We start from the raw sequence: 18101 nt of genomic DNA on the forward strand, positions 1-18101 counted from the left end.
AAAGAAAGAAAGAGAGAGAGAGAGAGAGAGAGAGAGAGAGAGAGAAAGAAAGAAAGAAAGAAAGAAAGAAAAAGAAAGAAAGAAAAGAAAAAAGAAAGAAAAGAAAGAAAGAAAGAAAGAAAGAAAGAAAGAGAAAGAAAGAAAGAAAGAAAGAAAGAAAGAGAAAGAAAGAAAGAAAGAAAAGGAAGGAAGGAAGGAAGGAAGGCAGACAATATAATTGCCAATTTAGAAGATATGGATAAGTAAATATATTTACATAATGAGATAAAACTCACACATTAAAATGAATGAAATAGATTTATACCTAAGAGCATGGAATAAATAATTAAAACAATACTAAGGGAAAAAAGTAAGTTGCAGAATGATGAATACTACTTATGTTATTAATACATTTTAAAAATACATGTACATAAACACATAAAAAAGATGGACAGAATGCCCACTAGCTTCATTATAGTGGTTGCTTCATAAAGGCAGGAAAATTAGAATGGAGATGAGGAGTGAGATCAAATTTACTAGTAATGTATTATTTCTTTAAAATAACTTGAAAGGATAACAAAATATTTGGAGGTAAGCTCTTGTGGTTTTCCTGGGGATTTGTAATATTGTTCTTTGGTCCTGTTAGTGGTAATTTAAATGTTTTTTCTTTATAAAATAAATTAAGAAAATAAACAAGAAATGGAATTAACCTCATTAATTAGTGTTCCTTTGTTCATTGTGGGTAAGCAGTGGATTTAAACTTTCATTGTATCTCTTTTTAGGTAAATGTCACTCGTGAAGACTCACCAAGTGAAGACCCAGTCTTTCTTAGAACTTTAGGAAAAGGAGACTGGTTTGGAGAGAAAGCCTTGCAGGGGTAAGTAGATCATGTGTAATACAGGTTTTTGTTTGAGTGCTACATAAATTCCTGTCTGAAATTTTGAGCTCCTAGCACAATAGGCTTTTTATTTAGTACTTATCCCAATATGAAATATGGACCCTTGGTGATAAATCAATTGTTATTTATTTTCAGCTGGATTTGGAATCTGTTTGAATAGGTTGTGGAATAAATTCCTTAATTTCTAATAAATCAGTGTTATATTAATTGGAAACATTTTCAGGTTTGTGTACTTAATTGCAATCTCTATAACAACTTTAAAGAGAGGAAGTCCCTGCTACATTTTGTGCAATGATTTTACCTAGAATTATTAATATGGTTGGTTGAAATTTTTGAAATCCCTAAACCTGTTTGTACAAACAATTGTTATGAGATCTTTGGGGTGTCAATTTCCTGGCTGGAAACCAGTGGCTGGTGGCGCCTTTGACCGAGATTTGCTCGGGCCCACTGGGCTCAGTGTGCCCACTTGGCCTGGCAGGCTGCACTCAGTTCACACCACCGACCTGGTTCCCACACCTTCAAGGGAGACTGCAAGTCAGGCATGAAGTGACAAGGGGCATGTGAGTGAGCGTGGGGTCCGGCCACTGCACAGGCAAATAATCTGGCTGCTGCTGTGAGGTGCGCAGCTCCAGGTACTGGCATGGGCTCTTTGTAAGGCTGCGGCTGGACCAGGCACATCACAAGGAGCTTCCCCAGCTGGCACCAGGGAATGTGGTCGTGCCTGGAAGCTTAGAGACACCAGGAACTGCATAGCCCCAAAGGGGGAGTCACAGCCCTGGCTCGGGGAGCTCCCCAGTTTGTGCCCCCCAAAGGGTTGCAGCTCTTCTCTCCTTGTCTTCACCTGCAATGTGGCAAGTAAGGGGCATATTTCAGCCCTGTTTGTGTTACAACTCTTTTAGCCTCTCCATTCCGTGGTTCCCGATCTCTTGACCTGTGACCAGGAAGAATGCGGTTCACAGACAAGTGGAGGTTGAATAAGACAAAGAGGAGCTTCATTGAACAGTAGAACAGCTCAGAGAAAACTGGCAGTGGGCAGCCCCTCTCCATAGCCAAGGTGTCCCAATGAGTGTTCAGCTCTTAGCAGAGAGGGTAGCTCCTCTCTGCAGCTGGTCGTCCCATCATCTGCAGCTCTCAACAGAGAGGAGGCCCTACAGTTCCTAGGTTCTCTCTGCAGCTGGTCATCCTAACGTCAGCTCTGCTCTGGTTAAGCCTGGGGCTTTTATGGGCCTCAGAGGGGAGGAAGTACATGCTGATTGGTTCATGAGCAGCAATAGGCAGGTCCAGAAAAGACACTGCAAGTTCCCACTCCGGTCCATGGGAATGGCAGCCTGGCCTCCAGCCTTCAGGCCCTCCCTGGCCTGAAGATGGGGCATTGCTGGGCATCCACTCCCTTTCTGCCCAGGAACCTGTCTGCCTCCTGCTGTCGCCAAGCTGCCCTGAGCCCACCATTGGATTCCCTCCTATGCTCACTGGCGCCCAAAGCCCAGAGGGGGGCAAATTGGCAGAGTACTGGCATGTCAGCACTGCCTTGATCATGTGCACACCTGGCCGGGCTGTGACAGCACCTGGGCTCAGTCCCAACTTTCCTCCAAAATCAGAATGGTAGCCAAAAACAGAGAGAAGCCAGGCAGTGGGAGCGGGTACTTCTGATCCCAGGCCCCCAAGAGTGCAGAAATGCCGGGATCTGGCTACCTCCAAGAGGGCAGGGATCTTGTCAGCTCCTAGCCCCCCAACCGCACAGGGGAGGCCCGAGTTCATGGCCGTGATTTCGGGTAGCTGTAGCTGCACCCAGGAGAACAGAGCTCCTGCCTCCCCCTGCGTGCCCACGACTTGGGTGGCTGCAGCCCTGCCCTGGAGGACAGGGCTCCTGCCTACTCCCAGCCCTGGAGCACAGGGATGCCTGGGTCCATAGTCATGGCTTGGGCAGCTGCAGTGGCACCCAGGGAGCTCCCATCCCAACTCAGAGGGGGTCGGGGTCGCGCCTGTCCCGGCTCCTGCTGGCTCCATGGGTGTGCAGACCTGGCCATGCCTTCCTGCTGCGGCCAGTGTGATAGCAGCAGCAGCTCCAGATGGCCTGCTGCTGCCATCACAATGATCACAAGGCAGTGAAACTTTCCTAGGGTTCACTTGTAGGTCGTAATTGTCATCACTCTTAGGGTGTGATGGAAGAGTAGGTGGAGGTAATGTACATCTGGATTCACTATGGGATAGGCTGTGAAGGCTAGACTAGTAGAGGTGTACTTCTGTGAGACTGATACTCTATTTTTAAACTAAGACATCAAGAAGCAAGCACTTGGGGGTTCTTCTCATGTATTATGAAGGAAAAACTGAGTTGACTTTTTACCATGCATTTTACAAAAGGTATGACAAATATATTTGGGTATCCTACTCTCATTTTTCAATAAGCAGTATATCTCAGTTATCATTAAATATAGATGAACCTTTTCAACATTCAGTGCTGTATGTATATACACTACTTGAATAAGCAACAACCAATAAACACTTATTTTTCTATCGAATTTTAGGTGCGGGAGCGTCTCCTAGGGAGGGACAGCAATAGGACATAATTTACTCCTAGCATATGGGAACAGCCAGTTTTGTTTTCATTTCAAATTGTGCCTTCATTTAAAAAATTACATTATGAGCCTTTTGCTTCAAATAACTTCTAAGAAGTAATTTAGGAAGTTATTGTTTTTTAAGCTACAATCAGATGACAGGTTTTACTGTCTTTCTGACTGTTTCACAGCTTAATAAGTGAAATAAAAGTATTCTGATAAGTCATCTTACTCAGGCTCTATTACCTTATGAAAATTCAGAAGTAATATTACCTTATGAAAATTCAGAAGTAACTACTCTCAACTTTCCTTTTTTCTCCTACTGAGTTCATTTGATCCTTATCTGATGAACATGTAGTTGCTATTAGATTTTTTTCAATGTCAAAGTTGGAAGAAATAGTATGTTTGGTGTAGGTATACAGAAGAATGAAATAAACATTATCTTTCTAGTATAAATGCATTATGATCTGTATCTTAATCTTGCTTTCCTTTGATTATTAAATATGTTGAAAGATGGCATTTTATAGAAATCAGGTGCATTTTATAGAAAGATGACACCTGATTTCATTGGTCCAAGATTAAACACCTCTGTGGAAAACAATGTTATTTCCAACAGAACCAAAGAACCAGAAATATTTACAAACATTGAGGTCACAAGTAGAATGCCAGAAAATAAGGCTTAATTGGGAATCAACAGATTTTCTTTTGTAGCTTATTGTTACTGAATGTTGGTGCCAATTAAAGAAAACTTTCATTGTGAAAATACCGTCCTAAAATTTGTACCAAGAAGTAACCTATGGATGTAGCTCATGGAAAAGTTGCCAGATTTTGCTGTAATATCAAAATTTAAGTTAATGATTCTTTAACTAGATTGAATTCCTTCTCAATTATGGTTATTCTTGTGAACTTTCTGGTGCCAAGACTTTCTTTTGCACATATTCAGTCCTCTTCACTTGGCATCTCCCACAGCCTATAAAATAACCAACCCACCTCCCTGTCTGCATCCAGCCCCACACTTTCTCTTCACATCCACCCCTTACCCCCATTTAACTCACATCTCTTTCTTTCTTATGCTCTTATTCGCACTTTCTCGCTATGGAAGCTGGTTTTATTATCTACTCTAAGTGCCCTCTTACATGTCACCAGAGATTTGCTACTTACCTCATGAAATGGTCTTTTTATTTTTTTCTTCATTTGACTTCACTTCTCAACCATGATTTTACCTTGTTGACCACCCCTTCTTTCTTTAAATCTCCATCCTTTGGGACCATTTAAATTATTGGAATTCTTTAGAATTTATTTCATTTCCTAAAATTTGCTAATATTGTGTCCTCAGCTATATTTCATACACCTTGGTAAGCTCCTCCAGATGTATGATTTCATAATACCTAAATGAAAAGAAGTCCCAAATGTTTATATTCTTATTTGAACCCAGTATCTGGCTTTTTATCAAATATCCACATATTTTTTTGAACAAATGAATGAGGGAACGATTGAGTAGATGAACAAATGAACCTCTTAAATAATGTCTAGTCTTAAAGTTCCTTCTGCCATCGATCACATTCACAACTTGAATTTGCCTGGCAGTGGATAGGAGTTATGAGCTTGCTTGACCATAGGGGGCAGGCTAGCGATGTAAATACTACAATAGGTTAGTAAAACAGGTGGCAAACTGGAACACCTAATGTGATGAGGACAGAAATTACTGAACTCCACCACGCGGCTGCTCTGTAAGAAAGTAACCTCGGCTTTTTAAGAAAAGCAGGAAAAAAAAAAAAAAAAAAAAACAAGAAAAAAAAAACACTAGATTTTAAAAATATGAAATGTGATTTTGTAATCCGATTTTTAAAAAGAGCTCTGTAAACCAACAAACCATTTCTGCAAACTGTGTGACATCTGGATGCCATTTTGTGATTTCTATCACTAAGCTATGCCTCTTTAAAAGCTGTATTTTGCTTCAAATGAAGGAAGCCTATTAAGTTAACCCATCTTGATTATTTTCTTGTTTTGATTTTTTGACGTTTTAACATTTTGATATCCTATGTCTGTAACATGTTTTTCACTGGGTCTAGGTTTTTTAAATCTTTTGTTTGCATTTCAATATTTTTCATGAGAAATTCCAACATTTTGCAAATCGAATTGATTTGTTTCACTTGTTTCCTTCTAAATTACTTGGAAATTGATATAACTTTGATATATAAAATCTTTTGGGCAGCTGTTTATATCCTGTGGGTAATAGCTATGCGTGTTTACAAACTATATAATTTTTATACTTGGAATACAAATTTTATAGCCAGCATTCTCTATGTGTACAGAACAGAATTTTAGATTGTGTTTTTCTCACAAATAAAATTTGTGTACACTGAGAATTTTGGTTTTATTCTCTTGAGGTTGTTCAGCAGGTAATTAAAATACTGATAAGTTGCTGGCTGGAGACTGAGTGAAATGAATATATGCTTGACCATTCTTTTTAAATTTGAGAGTGCATAAATACTAGTACTGATTAAGCACACAGTAGAAAATTTAGTGTCATTGCTGAAATGTAAACTCAATACCCTTTCTCCAGAACTCAGACTCCTGACCACCATACAGTTCTGCCTCTAAAAGTAACAAGCTTTCTTTTCTTGTTGAGTGCAGATAGTAGAGTCATAAATTGAGTCATCTTATAAACAGTATTATTAACGTCCTTTAACCAGTAGCATCTTATTATTAGAAAACTTTGAGTCATTTTCACTTTAGTTGACATAAAGCAAATTATGAAGTATTGTTTGGCTCAAATATCTTTTTTTTTTCTTTTCTTGCTGTGATAAGGGTTTATACACACCAAGGAGAGGGTAAAATGTTTACTTTTTACAGAAGTATTCCCTATATATATGAAAACTAAAGGTGTGTTTAAGAGCAGTCACTTCACATTTAGTTCAATAACTCATAAGTCCATCCATTTATACTTTGACTTACCATTGCTTCAAAATCCCTACTTGACTTGAAACCACATGGAATACATATGAACATCAGAGGATGGCAAATTCTAAACCGAATATCCACTTTGCATCTCCAGTAATAGGAAATATGGTAGACCAAGTTGTACCCAAAAGGGATGGGATCAAGCTCCCAGTGGCCACCTTCCCTTCTTTCCCCTAACATTTGAGTCTTCAGCACAGCATATCGTTAAGAGATCCAGTTCAGAGTCAGATTGCCTGGTTTGGAACCTGTTCTGTCATTTATTAATGATTAGTCACTGAGAAGAATTTCTTTTATCTGAAATGGTGATTATGATTATACCTGACTACTGGGGTTATTGGATGAGGAATCAAAAGGATACTTACAAAGAATTTGGGTGAGTGCCTAGAATTTAGTTTAAATTCTGAGCTGTCATCATCACTACCACCATCATCTTTATCTACGTCATCATCTTTGTCATCATCATCACCACATCATCATACCAGCAATGTTCTGCTACCTCTTGATAAAGTTTAGTGCACTGGTAAAATTGACATAGCATTAGAATTTGAGTCAACCACTCATTGATTGACTTTGAGCAAGCCAGTTAAGCTCCTGTAAACTAAGCCAATTGAACTAGATGATCTTTAAGTTTTCTTAGGTCATAGCTTCTGATTCTTTGAGAGTTGACTTCCTTCCAACTAGAACAGACCCCCGAATGCCAAGTGCAACCCTGAGGCTACCTGTTAAATGGTGGCATTTAATACCAAACCACTGTCAGCAAGGAACTTCCCTCCAAGAACTTTCCCAGCTGTTGCCTCTCATTCTGAACACCTGTGCCACATGCCAGGCCCTGTTCATGTTAATGCAAAAATGAATTAGCCGAAGTTAGTTGAACAGACATTGATATTAGAAATCTGTATTTCCTTGTTTGTTTTCACCTCATAGCCTGTGATCATGGAAAAGTTAATTAACATTCCTGAACTTGCTCCTTTGTTTTATCTTCTGATGTATATATTTTTTTTCTTTTAAAAAATTAATAAAATTTCACTGGGCATGGTGGCTCATGCTTGTAATCCCAGCATTTTGGTAGGCTGAGGCAGGCAGACCACTTGAGGTCAGGAGTTTGAGACCAGCCTGGCCAACATGATGAAACACTGTCTCTACTAAAAATACAAAAATTAGCCGGTTGTGGTGGCACAAGTCTGTAATTCCAGCTACTAGGGAGGCTGAAGTAGGAGAATCACTTGAACCCAGGAGGTAGAGGTTGCAGTGAACGAGATCACACCACTGCCCTCCAGTCTGTGTGCCAGAGTGAGACTCTGTCTCCAAAACAAACAAACAAACAAAAAAGAAAAGATAAAACCAAAAAATTATAGTATGGAAATTAAGTACTGGATATGGCATTTTAATATTTTTCCATATTTGAATTTGATTAGTATTTATTAGAAGTAAAATGTTATAAAAACTATTCAAGCCGCTTTTGTATCCCACTCCGTACTTCCTCTCCTTCCTAATATCACCATTCTGAAGCTGACTGTATGCTTCCTCATGGCTCATGTGTCTATAAATGTGTCTATAACTTATTGTATATATATGTATTCATATATGTGAGCTTTTAAATTTGTATTTAAAAGTTTACACTGTGAAATATTCTTCTGTTTCATTCTGGATCAATATATTATTTTTTTCTTTTCCTTCTATTGTCACAGTCATTGTACTTATGTCGTTCCTTCCTTTAGAAGTTTTACCTTCTATTCTTTTAATGATTAACCTTTAAATTTTAATATGTATATTTAACATGTAACACTAATCAATAGCTCTATTCCTCTCTTGAGTAATAAAATAATATTAAGTGTGTTGAACTCCAAATTAATTATTCCTACCCATCTTCTAGGTAGTTTTCTACTGGTCCCGAAATATTAATCATTATTATTACTGTATTTTTTCAGACACAACCAAAACCTAATTATTTAACATTTATCAACTTGTTTGCAAATTTCTTTGCCCACTATTGCTTCTATAACCCACCTCATTTATTTTAGATTTATTACTTGAAGAGATGATTAGCTTATGCATTCTGCCCTTGCCTACACATGAATGAATTTTGGGTTAGGTATAAATATCTAGGTCGAATTTCATTTTTCTGTAGCATTTGAAGTGTTATTACATTGTCTTCTTACATTCATGTTCTGCAGTCAGTCAAATCACCATTCCTTTATAGGTAAACTGTCTCTATCTCTGGTAGCTGTTTCTGTCTTTGACATTATGTATTTTTGCTATAATTAATGTAGGTACAGATATATATATATATATAGATCGATAAATGAAGAATAAATAAAGCTCTGTGCATCTCCTACTTTTGAGAATGCAGTTTTTTTCAATTCTAGAAAATTCTCAGCATTGTTTCTGCATATATTCTTTCCCCCACTTTCTCTCTTCTCCCATTTTGAAACTCTTAGTGACCTAGACTTAACCTCATCATCATGTCCTTACCTCCTTATTCACATTTGTATCTTCTCTCTGTGTGTCATTTGGTGCTACATTTGTAATAGAAGCTGGACAGATTTTCTCAGATGGTCATGCAATTTTCTTCCTTCAATTGTATCAAGTCTTCGGTTCAATTAATAACTGAGTAAGTTCCAATGACTATTTTATAAAAGTAATTTTAGAATTTCTACTTGGCGCACCAAAGTGTAAGCTCTGAAATGAGACTTCCTGAGTTCAAACCCCAGCTCCATTATTTATGAAATATGTGATCTTGTTGATGTTCATCTCTCTGTTTCAGCTTCATGGTTTGTAAAAGTAGAATAATAGTACTTGCCACATAGGGTCAAGGTGATTAACAGGCCAAATAATGTGTATAGTATGTATGCATACTAGAATAATGCCTGGAAAATACTAAGTGCTTGATAAATGTGAGGTATTATCCTTGCCATTATTTTATTATTTTTAAATATCTTTTTTCTTTTCATTTATTTATTTATATTTTTAATTTTGATTCAGAAGGTACATGTACAGGTTTGTTACATGGGTATACTGTGTGATGCTAAGGTTTAGGTTTCTAATACTCCCATTGCTCAGGTAGTGAACATAGTACCTAATAGGTAGTTTTTCAACCCTTGCCTCCATCTCTGCCTCCCCTCTTTTCGACTCTCTAATGTCTATTGTTCCCATGATGGTGTTCATATGAACCCAATGTTCAGCTCCCACTTATAAGTGAAAACATGTGTATTTGGCTTTCTGTTTCTGCATTAACTGGTTCAGGATAATGGCCTCCAACTGCATCCATGTTGCTGCAATGGACGTCTTAAATATCTTTTACATTGTTTCTTATATCATCTTTTTTTGCTGAATGTCTTTAGAAATTAATATTAGAATGTCAAATTCTTTGAAACTTCCTGTTAGTTTCACTTTTGGGGTTCACATTCTTGTATTTGCCACTTCCACCAACTTTCCTTCCTTGTGTGGTTCAGCATAGCTGTGGTGTGCTTATCTTGGGTGGGGTTGGGATTTTGGTATTTTTATTTTCTACCACATACCCATTTTCAGTGGAGTTAGTGGGCTGAGGGATGATTTTCTTGTGCCCATGTTATTGAAGCATTTCTATATACCTATTTTATATGTTTCATATTTGCCTCTGCAAGGATACGTTTTGGCTTAATATCCCTGTAACTTGAAGATAACACTGAAAGAATTCAGTTCTTCCAGTTCCAAGGCTTGGGTTTCTGTTTCTCTCAGAGAAAGACTCTCGACATTTACTTGGGCTGACAGAGAGAGTTATTTATACTGCGTGTGCCTTTTGTGTCGAAATGCTCCAGGACTCTGGCCTTTGAAGGACTCAATCCCAGTCATCCTCTCCCAAGGGGTCATCACCAGGCTCCTTCACCCAGCCCTCATGACTCCTGTGCAGCTCCAGCTTGTTTCTCCAGCCTTGGGACCCTTCTCTTTCCAGCACCTGAGACTCTTGGGGTTTGTTGTTTTGCTTTTGTTTTTTTTTTTTTTTTCTTTTTCATTTTAGTGAATATTATAATTAAATTGGCTTTTAGTGAAGATTATTCTTGTGAGGATTATAGTGAATAATCTACGGAAAAAGTAACACAGTGTCCGGTGGGAATTTTTATTTCTGTTGTTCTGGATTTGTGGCTGTCCAAAACAAAACAAAACAATACAAAACAAAACAAAACAAAATAAAACAAAAGGATGCTATCCTCTCACTTTTCTGGCCTGAGTTATTCTCCTCTTCAGGATGTACAGATAAAGAGGAGACTAAAATAATTGAGGTACTAAGTGCTATAGGAGAAGCAAAGAATATCATAGTAACATTTTATCTCCACCCCAGAACTTTTTCCTATGGGGTAAGTCAACTTAGCTATCACACAGGTATCTCACATATACCTTGGACAAAAGTAAACTCATTTACTCTCCGACTCCAACCAAATCTATTCTTTTCCAACTATAATAAAGTTGATATTATAAGTGTTTATAAAACCAGAAATTTGGACATTATCCTTGACTCTTTCTTCTCCTAAAATTTCCTCTCATAATAACGAATCCTGTTCATTCTACCTCCTAAATAACTCTCAACTTCAACTCTCAACCTGCTTCTCACCATCCTCATGCTGCTGTTCCTGTTAGTGCCACCATGATCTGTCTGTCACTTAAATTATAGGACAGCCACCTAGTTGGTCTCCCTTTGTCCAGTCTTGCTCACTTTTCATCCATTCCCCTCTTTGTGATGCTGATAAAGTATTTGTATTAAGTTCCTTAGTGTGGCCATAATAAATTACCACAAATCGGGTGGCTAAGACAATAGCAATTTATTCTTTCACAGGTGTGGAGGCTAGCTATCCAAAGTCAAAGTGTCACCAGGCACTTGAAGCTCTAGGGAGGAATCTGTTCCATACCTCACTCCTAGCTTTTAGTGGTTCCCACCAGTCCTTGGCATTTTTTGGCTTGGAGCTACATCACTTTAGTTTCTGTCACTGTCTTCACATGGCTGTCTTCCCTCTGCGTGTGCCTCTGTATCAAAATCTTTCTTTATGAGAACACCAGTCATTGAATGTAGGGCCCACCCTGATCCAGTATGGCAGCACTGTAACTTGATTATATCTGGAAGATCTTATTTTCAAATATAATTACATTCACAGATTTGAGGGCTAGGGCTTCAACATATCTTTTGAAAGGATACAAATCAACTCATTAAAGCAAATCAATTCTCTAAAGCAAATCGGGTCATGCCATTTTTCTCCTCAAAGGCTTGCTCTGGCACTCCCTGCTGTGAGAGCTGCTCCCGTATCATTGCTGCAGTCTCATCATCAGCCACATCCTGCTTTACCACCTATGCAGTAATCATACTGAGATTTGTTAGGTCCTCATCATCCCCTTGATTTATTTCACTTTTAGGTATTCATTTGTAGTAACATTTTGTAATTAGTCTGTTCTGGCATGGAAGAGTAGCTGAACTTACAACAATCTCCAAATGGGATGTTAGAACCTGGAAGCCCAGCACAGCACAGGACCCAAATACATAAGCATGTGGAAGCTGACCTGTTGCTCTGAAGATGCCTGGATCCATTATATAGACCTTAATTAAAAGATACCTGTGATATAATAGCCCATTGGACTTTGATGTCAAGGAACTTATTAGAGGATTAATGGAAACTATATCCTGATTTTAGAGAAACCATAATTCATAAAAAAATTATACACACACAGGTAACCTCCTTTCATATCTCAAATGATTGATATTTGTATAGGAGCACCTTAGCATTTGGACTAGACCACCTCCACAATAATGAAGATAATTTAATAAACAGAATTTGAATCCTTACTCTGAACTTCTCTGAACACCTTCACCTGAAATATAAAGTTAGTTATACTAAAGAAAATTGTTGTTGTTGCTGTTGTTGTTTGAATTTACTTAATAATCTTGCTGGTCGGGCACGGTGGCTCAAGCCTGTAATCCCAGCACTTTGGGAGGCCGAGACGGGCGGATCACGAGGTCAGGAGATCGAGACTATCCTGGCGAACACGGTGAAACCCGTCTCTACTAAAAAATACAAAAAACTAGCCGGGCGAGGTGGCGGGCGCCTGTAGTCCCAGCTACTCGGGAGGCTGAGGCAGGAGAATGGCGTGAACCCGGGAGGCAGAGCTTGCAGTGAGCTGAGCTCCGGCCAATGCACTCCAGCCTGGGTGACAGAGCGAGACTCCGTCTCAAAATAATAATAATAATAATCATCATCATCATCATCATCATCATCATCATCATCATCATTTTGCTAATGTCTTAGTGTATACCTTAGACTCAGGTATGCCTAAATTCTTGATTTAGCTCATTATAATTGGTAAAAATTATCAGTAACTGACCAATATAAAAAAAAATACACTAGTTTTAAGTAAGTTGGGAAATTGGTTGTTTAGAAAGTTTCTGTTAAATGCAAGGAGATTTTTGAAAGAGAACTTTTCTTCTAGAGGAAAGCTAAGGACCTGCCTACATGAATGATTGTTTACAGAAAAGGTATCAGCTTTTCATAGAAGGCTGGAGAAACATCAGGGTGTCTTAGTACTTTTCCATAAAATGGTTTATTTATCTCTACTGTCTAAAACATAAGGTCATTTTCTGTGGTGGAAATTGAGCTACTTATAAAAACAATTCAGTCTCTCATTATTATTCTTCAACATGTCATTCAGACAAATAATTCCCTTCAGGTGCCACAAGATAAGAAAAAATAATGTAAATTTGAAAATCTCTTCAAAAATTGATATAAAAATGTTTCACTTGGAGTTAATTTTCTTGCTAATGAACTCAGCCAGTGTTTTGTGTCTCTATCATTCTCATTCCTTCCATGTCAAAATGATTGCTTCTTAATTTTTCCTTTATACAATTGTTAATAAATCATGACTCGTTATAAATCATACTGTGGACAGGCAACAAAGATTTTAATTGGCTAGATTCACTGTCATTATACTAATCACTTCTGATGCCTATAAAAGAAATGTTTTAAAGTCCTCTAAATCCTTGCGAAAAAACTCTTTGAGTGTAACATTACTCACATATTCTGATTAAGACTGTATCTGCATAAAAGGAGCATTTGCAACTGTATTTGGCGTTGCATGGTTCTTATTCCTTGTTCATACAATGAAATGAAAATGAGAAGTATTTGAGAAAGATATGCTATGTGATAAATGCCTTATTCCCTATTCCATACACTTAGGAAAAGTGCAAGATTATTTTTAGAATATTTCAGTAGTATTTAAAGGACTTTAAGTCCACTAACTTTTCCTGAGCCATTTTGAAAAATGTCAATAAATAATCTTGTAGGTACCCATGATTTAAAAGCAACAAACAATTAGAAATTGAAATTAAAAATACCACTTATGATGGCATCAAAAACTAGGGAGTAGTTACAGATAAATTTGTAAAAGATGCGCAAAATCTGTTCACTGAAAATTACAAAATGATTCCAAGAGAAAACTGAAGATATTATGTTCATACGTTGTAAGAGTCAGTATTATTATCCCAGATGGATCTATACATTCACTGCAATCCCAATCAAAATGTTATTAAGATTTTTTTATTGAAATTGACAAGATGATTTTAAAATTTATATGGGCCTAGAATTTATATGGACCAAAAATTTATATGAACAATTTAGAGAAAATGAAAGGTTGGAAGACTAACTCTACCTGATTTCAAAGCTTACTTTAAAGCTACATTAGCCGAGGCAATGTGGGATTGATATCAAGTTAGACAAATAGATTGATGTAGCAGAATGAAGAGTCCATAAATCAACTATACATATACTGCCATTTTAATTAGCTCAGTCAGCTTTGCCATTACAAAAACTACCATAGATTGAATGGCTTAACCAACAGAAATTTATTTTCTCACAGTTTTAATGGCTGGAAGTCTGAGGTCAAGATGCTAACATTGTCAAGTTCTATTGATTGCCCTCTCCCTGGCTTGAAGACACCCTTCTGGCTTTGTGCTCCCATGGCCCTTCCTCCGTGAATTCATGTAGAGAGAGAAAAACCACCTGCTCTCTGGTATCTCTTCTTGTAAGGGCACTAATTCCATCATGAGGGCCCCACTCTCATGACCTCATCTAAACCTAAGGATCTCCCAAAGGCCCTGTCTCCAAATACTATCACACTGGGGGTTAGGGCTTCAATATATGCATATAAATTTAAAGGGGGCAATTCACCAATTGATTTTCAACAAAGTTTCAAATGCAATTCACTTAAGAAAGGTCAGATTTTCCACAAATGATGTTGAAACAATTGAATATCCATCAAGAAAAAAATTGACTTGAATCCATACCATGCACAACATACAAAAATTAAGTTAAAATGGATCGTGGACCTAAATGTGAGATCAAAACTACAATCTTTAGGAAAAAAATAGACAATAAATTTTGTGGACTTTGGTTAGGTAAAGATTTTCACATCAAAATGTAATCTATAAAAGGAAAAAAGGGGCCGGGCCTGGTGTCTGATGCCTGTAATCCCAGCACTTTGGGAGGCCGAGGCAGGCCGATCACTTGAGGTCAGGAGTTTAAGACCAGTCTGGTCAACATGGCGAAACCCCACCTCTACTAAAAATGCAAAAATTAGTTGCTCATGGTGGCATGCACCTGTGATCCCAGCTACTCAGGAGGCTGAGGCAGGAGAATCCCTTGGAACCCAGGGGAGGCAGTGGTTGCAGTAAGCTGAGAGATCATGCCACTGCACTCCAGCCTGGGCAACAGGTGGAGCAAAGACTCGTCCTGCCAAGAAGATAAATTAGATTTTACCAAAATTAAGAATTCCTGTTTTGTGAAAAAACAATATTTAAAGTAAGAAAAGGCAACACACGGACTAGGAGAAAATATTGAAAATCACATATTTGAAAAAGGACTTGATTTCAGAATATATACAAAGCTCTCAAATCTCAATAATGAGAAAATGAATAGCCCAATTTTTTTAATGGCAAAATTATTTGAACAGATATTTCACCATGAAGAGAAACTAGTGGCAAATAAGCAAGTGAAAATGTTCTCAACATGAGTAGTCTTTAGGGAAATGAAAATTAAAACCATAAGGTAATGCCACTATAAACATATTAGAATACCTAAAATTAAAAGGATTGATCATATAAAGTATTGGAGAGGATGTAGAGTATAAAATCTTTGGAAACAGTTTGGTAGTTTTTTTCTTTTCTTTAAACTTAAACATATTACCTACCATCTGACCCAGCCATTTCATTCTCAGGTATTTACATGAAACATGAAAACTCACGTACATACAAAGACTTGTACAAAAATGTTATAACAGCTTTATTTTAATATCTCCAAATTTGAAACAACAGAAATGTGCATCAATAGATGAATAGATAAACAATGGTGCTAGAGCCATGCAATAAAGTAGTATGTAGCAATAAAAATAGTGAAATATTGATATACTCAGAGACATAGATTAATATCAAAATAATTATGATGAAAACTTCAAAAATATTTATAATGAGTGAAATAAACCAGATAAAAAACAGTACATGCTGCATAATTCTATACAGATATAATTCTATAATTCTATCTAAGATCTAAGATAAGATATTATCTGCTTTCTGTCACCATAGATTAGTTGCCATTCTATAAATTTTTATATAAAGATGAGAGATGGCAGGAGACAGAGATTATAAAGGGATATTAATAAACCTTTGTGGATGATGGATATTTTCATTATATTGATCATGGTGACAGTAATTAGAACATCTGCAAATGCCAAAAACATCTTTTAATAACATTTTAGTTCTGCAATAGGTTTTACTACAGTCACCAATAGCAGAATACGTTAGGATTTATTTGGGTAAATGGAATTAGGTGCCCATAAGTGCAATAAACTCGCTGACAGTAGTAATCATCTTCTAGAAAGGCATGGAATTTTGAACAAGTCAAGTAATGGATAACTCAAACCATGCAAGCAGGGATAGGCCAAAAGGGTCTTGTCTTTGAGAGTCAATTTCTGTGCTTAGAGGTGCCCTCAGCAGCAGTTGATGACGGTTGTCTGCTGCCCAGATGGCTGACTGCCACTCTCACTGTCTACTCGACGACATCTTTGCTGCAAGCCTGCTTCCCATATGGGGAAACATGTTGTTTTGAAAGGAACATTTTCCAGACACATTCTGTAAGAAGAATACAGGTTTTCTACTGCCTACATCCATATGCGCTTAATTCCCTTAGAAACATGGGTTTGCTAACCTGGAGAAATAGAATTTGTTTACCTTAAGTCTTTTACATTGTATTACCAAACACAAATTGTCAGTAATTGTAAAACATGTACTTGAAGGTAATCTTAAAATTGATAAAAATTTAAAATAACAACAAATTAATTTTAAAGTCATCATTTTTAAATATATAGAGGAAAGATAAATGTATGGCTTTTATGTTTCTAGACCTACCCAAGAATAGTAAGGATTTGAGATCGTGGAAAATAATAGGTTATAGGAACCTTCTTACAAGAAACTATTGATATTTCATATCATTCTAACTTCCTACATGTGTACACTCTTTCATACACTACCATTAGCTAACCTATGATCATCATGTCCCTATATGCACCTGAGAGGTAATGAAAATATTAAACCAGCTGTCATACACCAGAAACTACCATATACCACAATTATTTTTGTTGCTTCTCATTTTAACTGCTATTCTTATTCAAAGGAAGGCTGGATAAATTATTCTGTCACTAGCAACAACAATTTCATTAATTTTCCATTTGCTAAAGCAGAGTGAGTCATTAAGAACTGGAATATAAATCTTACAGTTTCTCCTTCTAGCAATGTCTAAATATCCTGAAAAGTGCTGCTCAACCAAATAATTTGATTTAAAGTAGCAAGACTATATGTGTTTATGAGAATGGGAAATAATTTTTACATGAGTGATGAGATAGTTTGTGTTTACAGTTTTATTATTCCTTTCAAGGTTCAGAAATGGATCATGGATCCTGGGTCTCGCATGAAAATAGAGTTAGATGTGCCTACAGGCAAATATCATGGGAGAATAGCCTCTACTGGCATTTTAATTTCTTTTTCAGATGCATTCATTGCTCTTTAAACAGGTTCCTCTGGTAAGAACACCTACATTTACCTGGTCACCCAGGCTTGGACATTAAGAATAACCTCTGAAGCACCCCTCTGTGTCATAGCTCTCCTTCATCTTTGGACATCAAATTTTATTGATAATTCTTCCACAGCATTTCTACCATTCATTCATTCATTTCTTTTAACACCTTTTCCACTGTAATTCAGATCTTTTCTTTACCTGTAGCTCATTCTATGAGTTGTGCTTTTTTTTTTCATCATATCCCGGTATATCAAAGCACCACAACTTTAGACCCAGGCAGTAGGACCCCTGCCCGAAGCCTGAGCTTTAAGTTTTAGATTCCAGAGGCCCTCTTCTGCTGTGCCTCTTCCCTAAGAAAAAAGAGTCTCTGAGGTCAGACAGGTATGTCCACAGGGAGCCTGCACATCTTCTAGATCATCCTTTAGGAACCTGAGACTCGTGACTTTTGTTTTCCTCTGAGGCCAGGGAAATCTCTTTCCTGGGTCCTTCCTAGTAAAAGTTGAGCACAACAGTTGTGTGTATTCTAGAGGCAAGGCTACCTATTTAATTGGGGTGGGAGAAGCAAGTGGACCATTTCTTCTCTTACCCCAGTTGGATATGTGGGCTACTCACGGTTTGTTAGAA

The 18101-nt window shown here is 37.4% G+C and overlaps 1 protein-coding gene across 2 annotated transcripts in view; it reads left to right on the plus strand.

The window, feature by feature from the left end:
* Positions 1-18101, plus strand: part of PRKG1 (protein kinase cGMP-dependent 1) — a 1324128-nt gene that overhangs the window by 1100568 nt on the left and 205459 nt on the right. For both annotated transcript variants that reach the window (XM_031652620.1, XM_031652619.1), the window contains exons 7-8: positions 762-856; positions 16821-16849. In XM_031652620.1, coding sequence (XP_031508480.1) covers positions 762-856; positions 16821-16849 — 124 coding nt within the window. The remainder of the gene's footprint in view (positions 1-761; positions 857-16820; positions 16850-18101) is intronic.

Source organism: Papio anubis, chromosome 11 (assembly GCF_008728515.1).
Source record: "Papio anubis isolate 15944 chromosome 11, Panubis1.0, whole genome shotgun sequence".
NCBI lineage: Eukaryota > Metazoa > Chordata > Mammalia > Primates > Cercopithecidae > Papio > Papio anubis.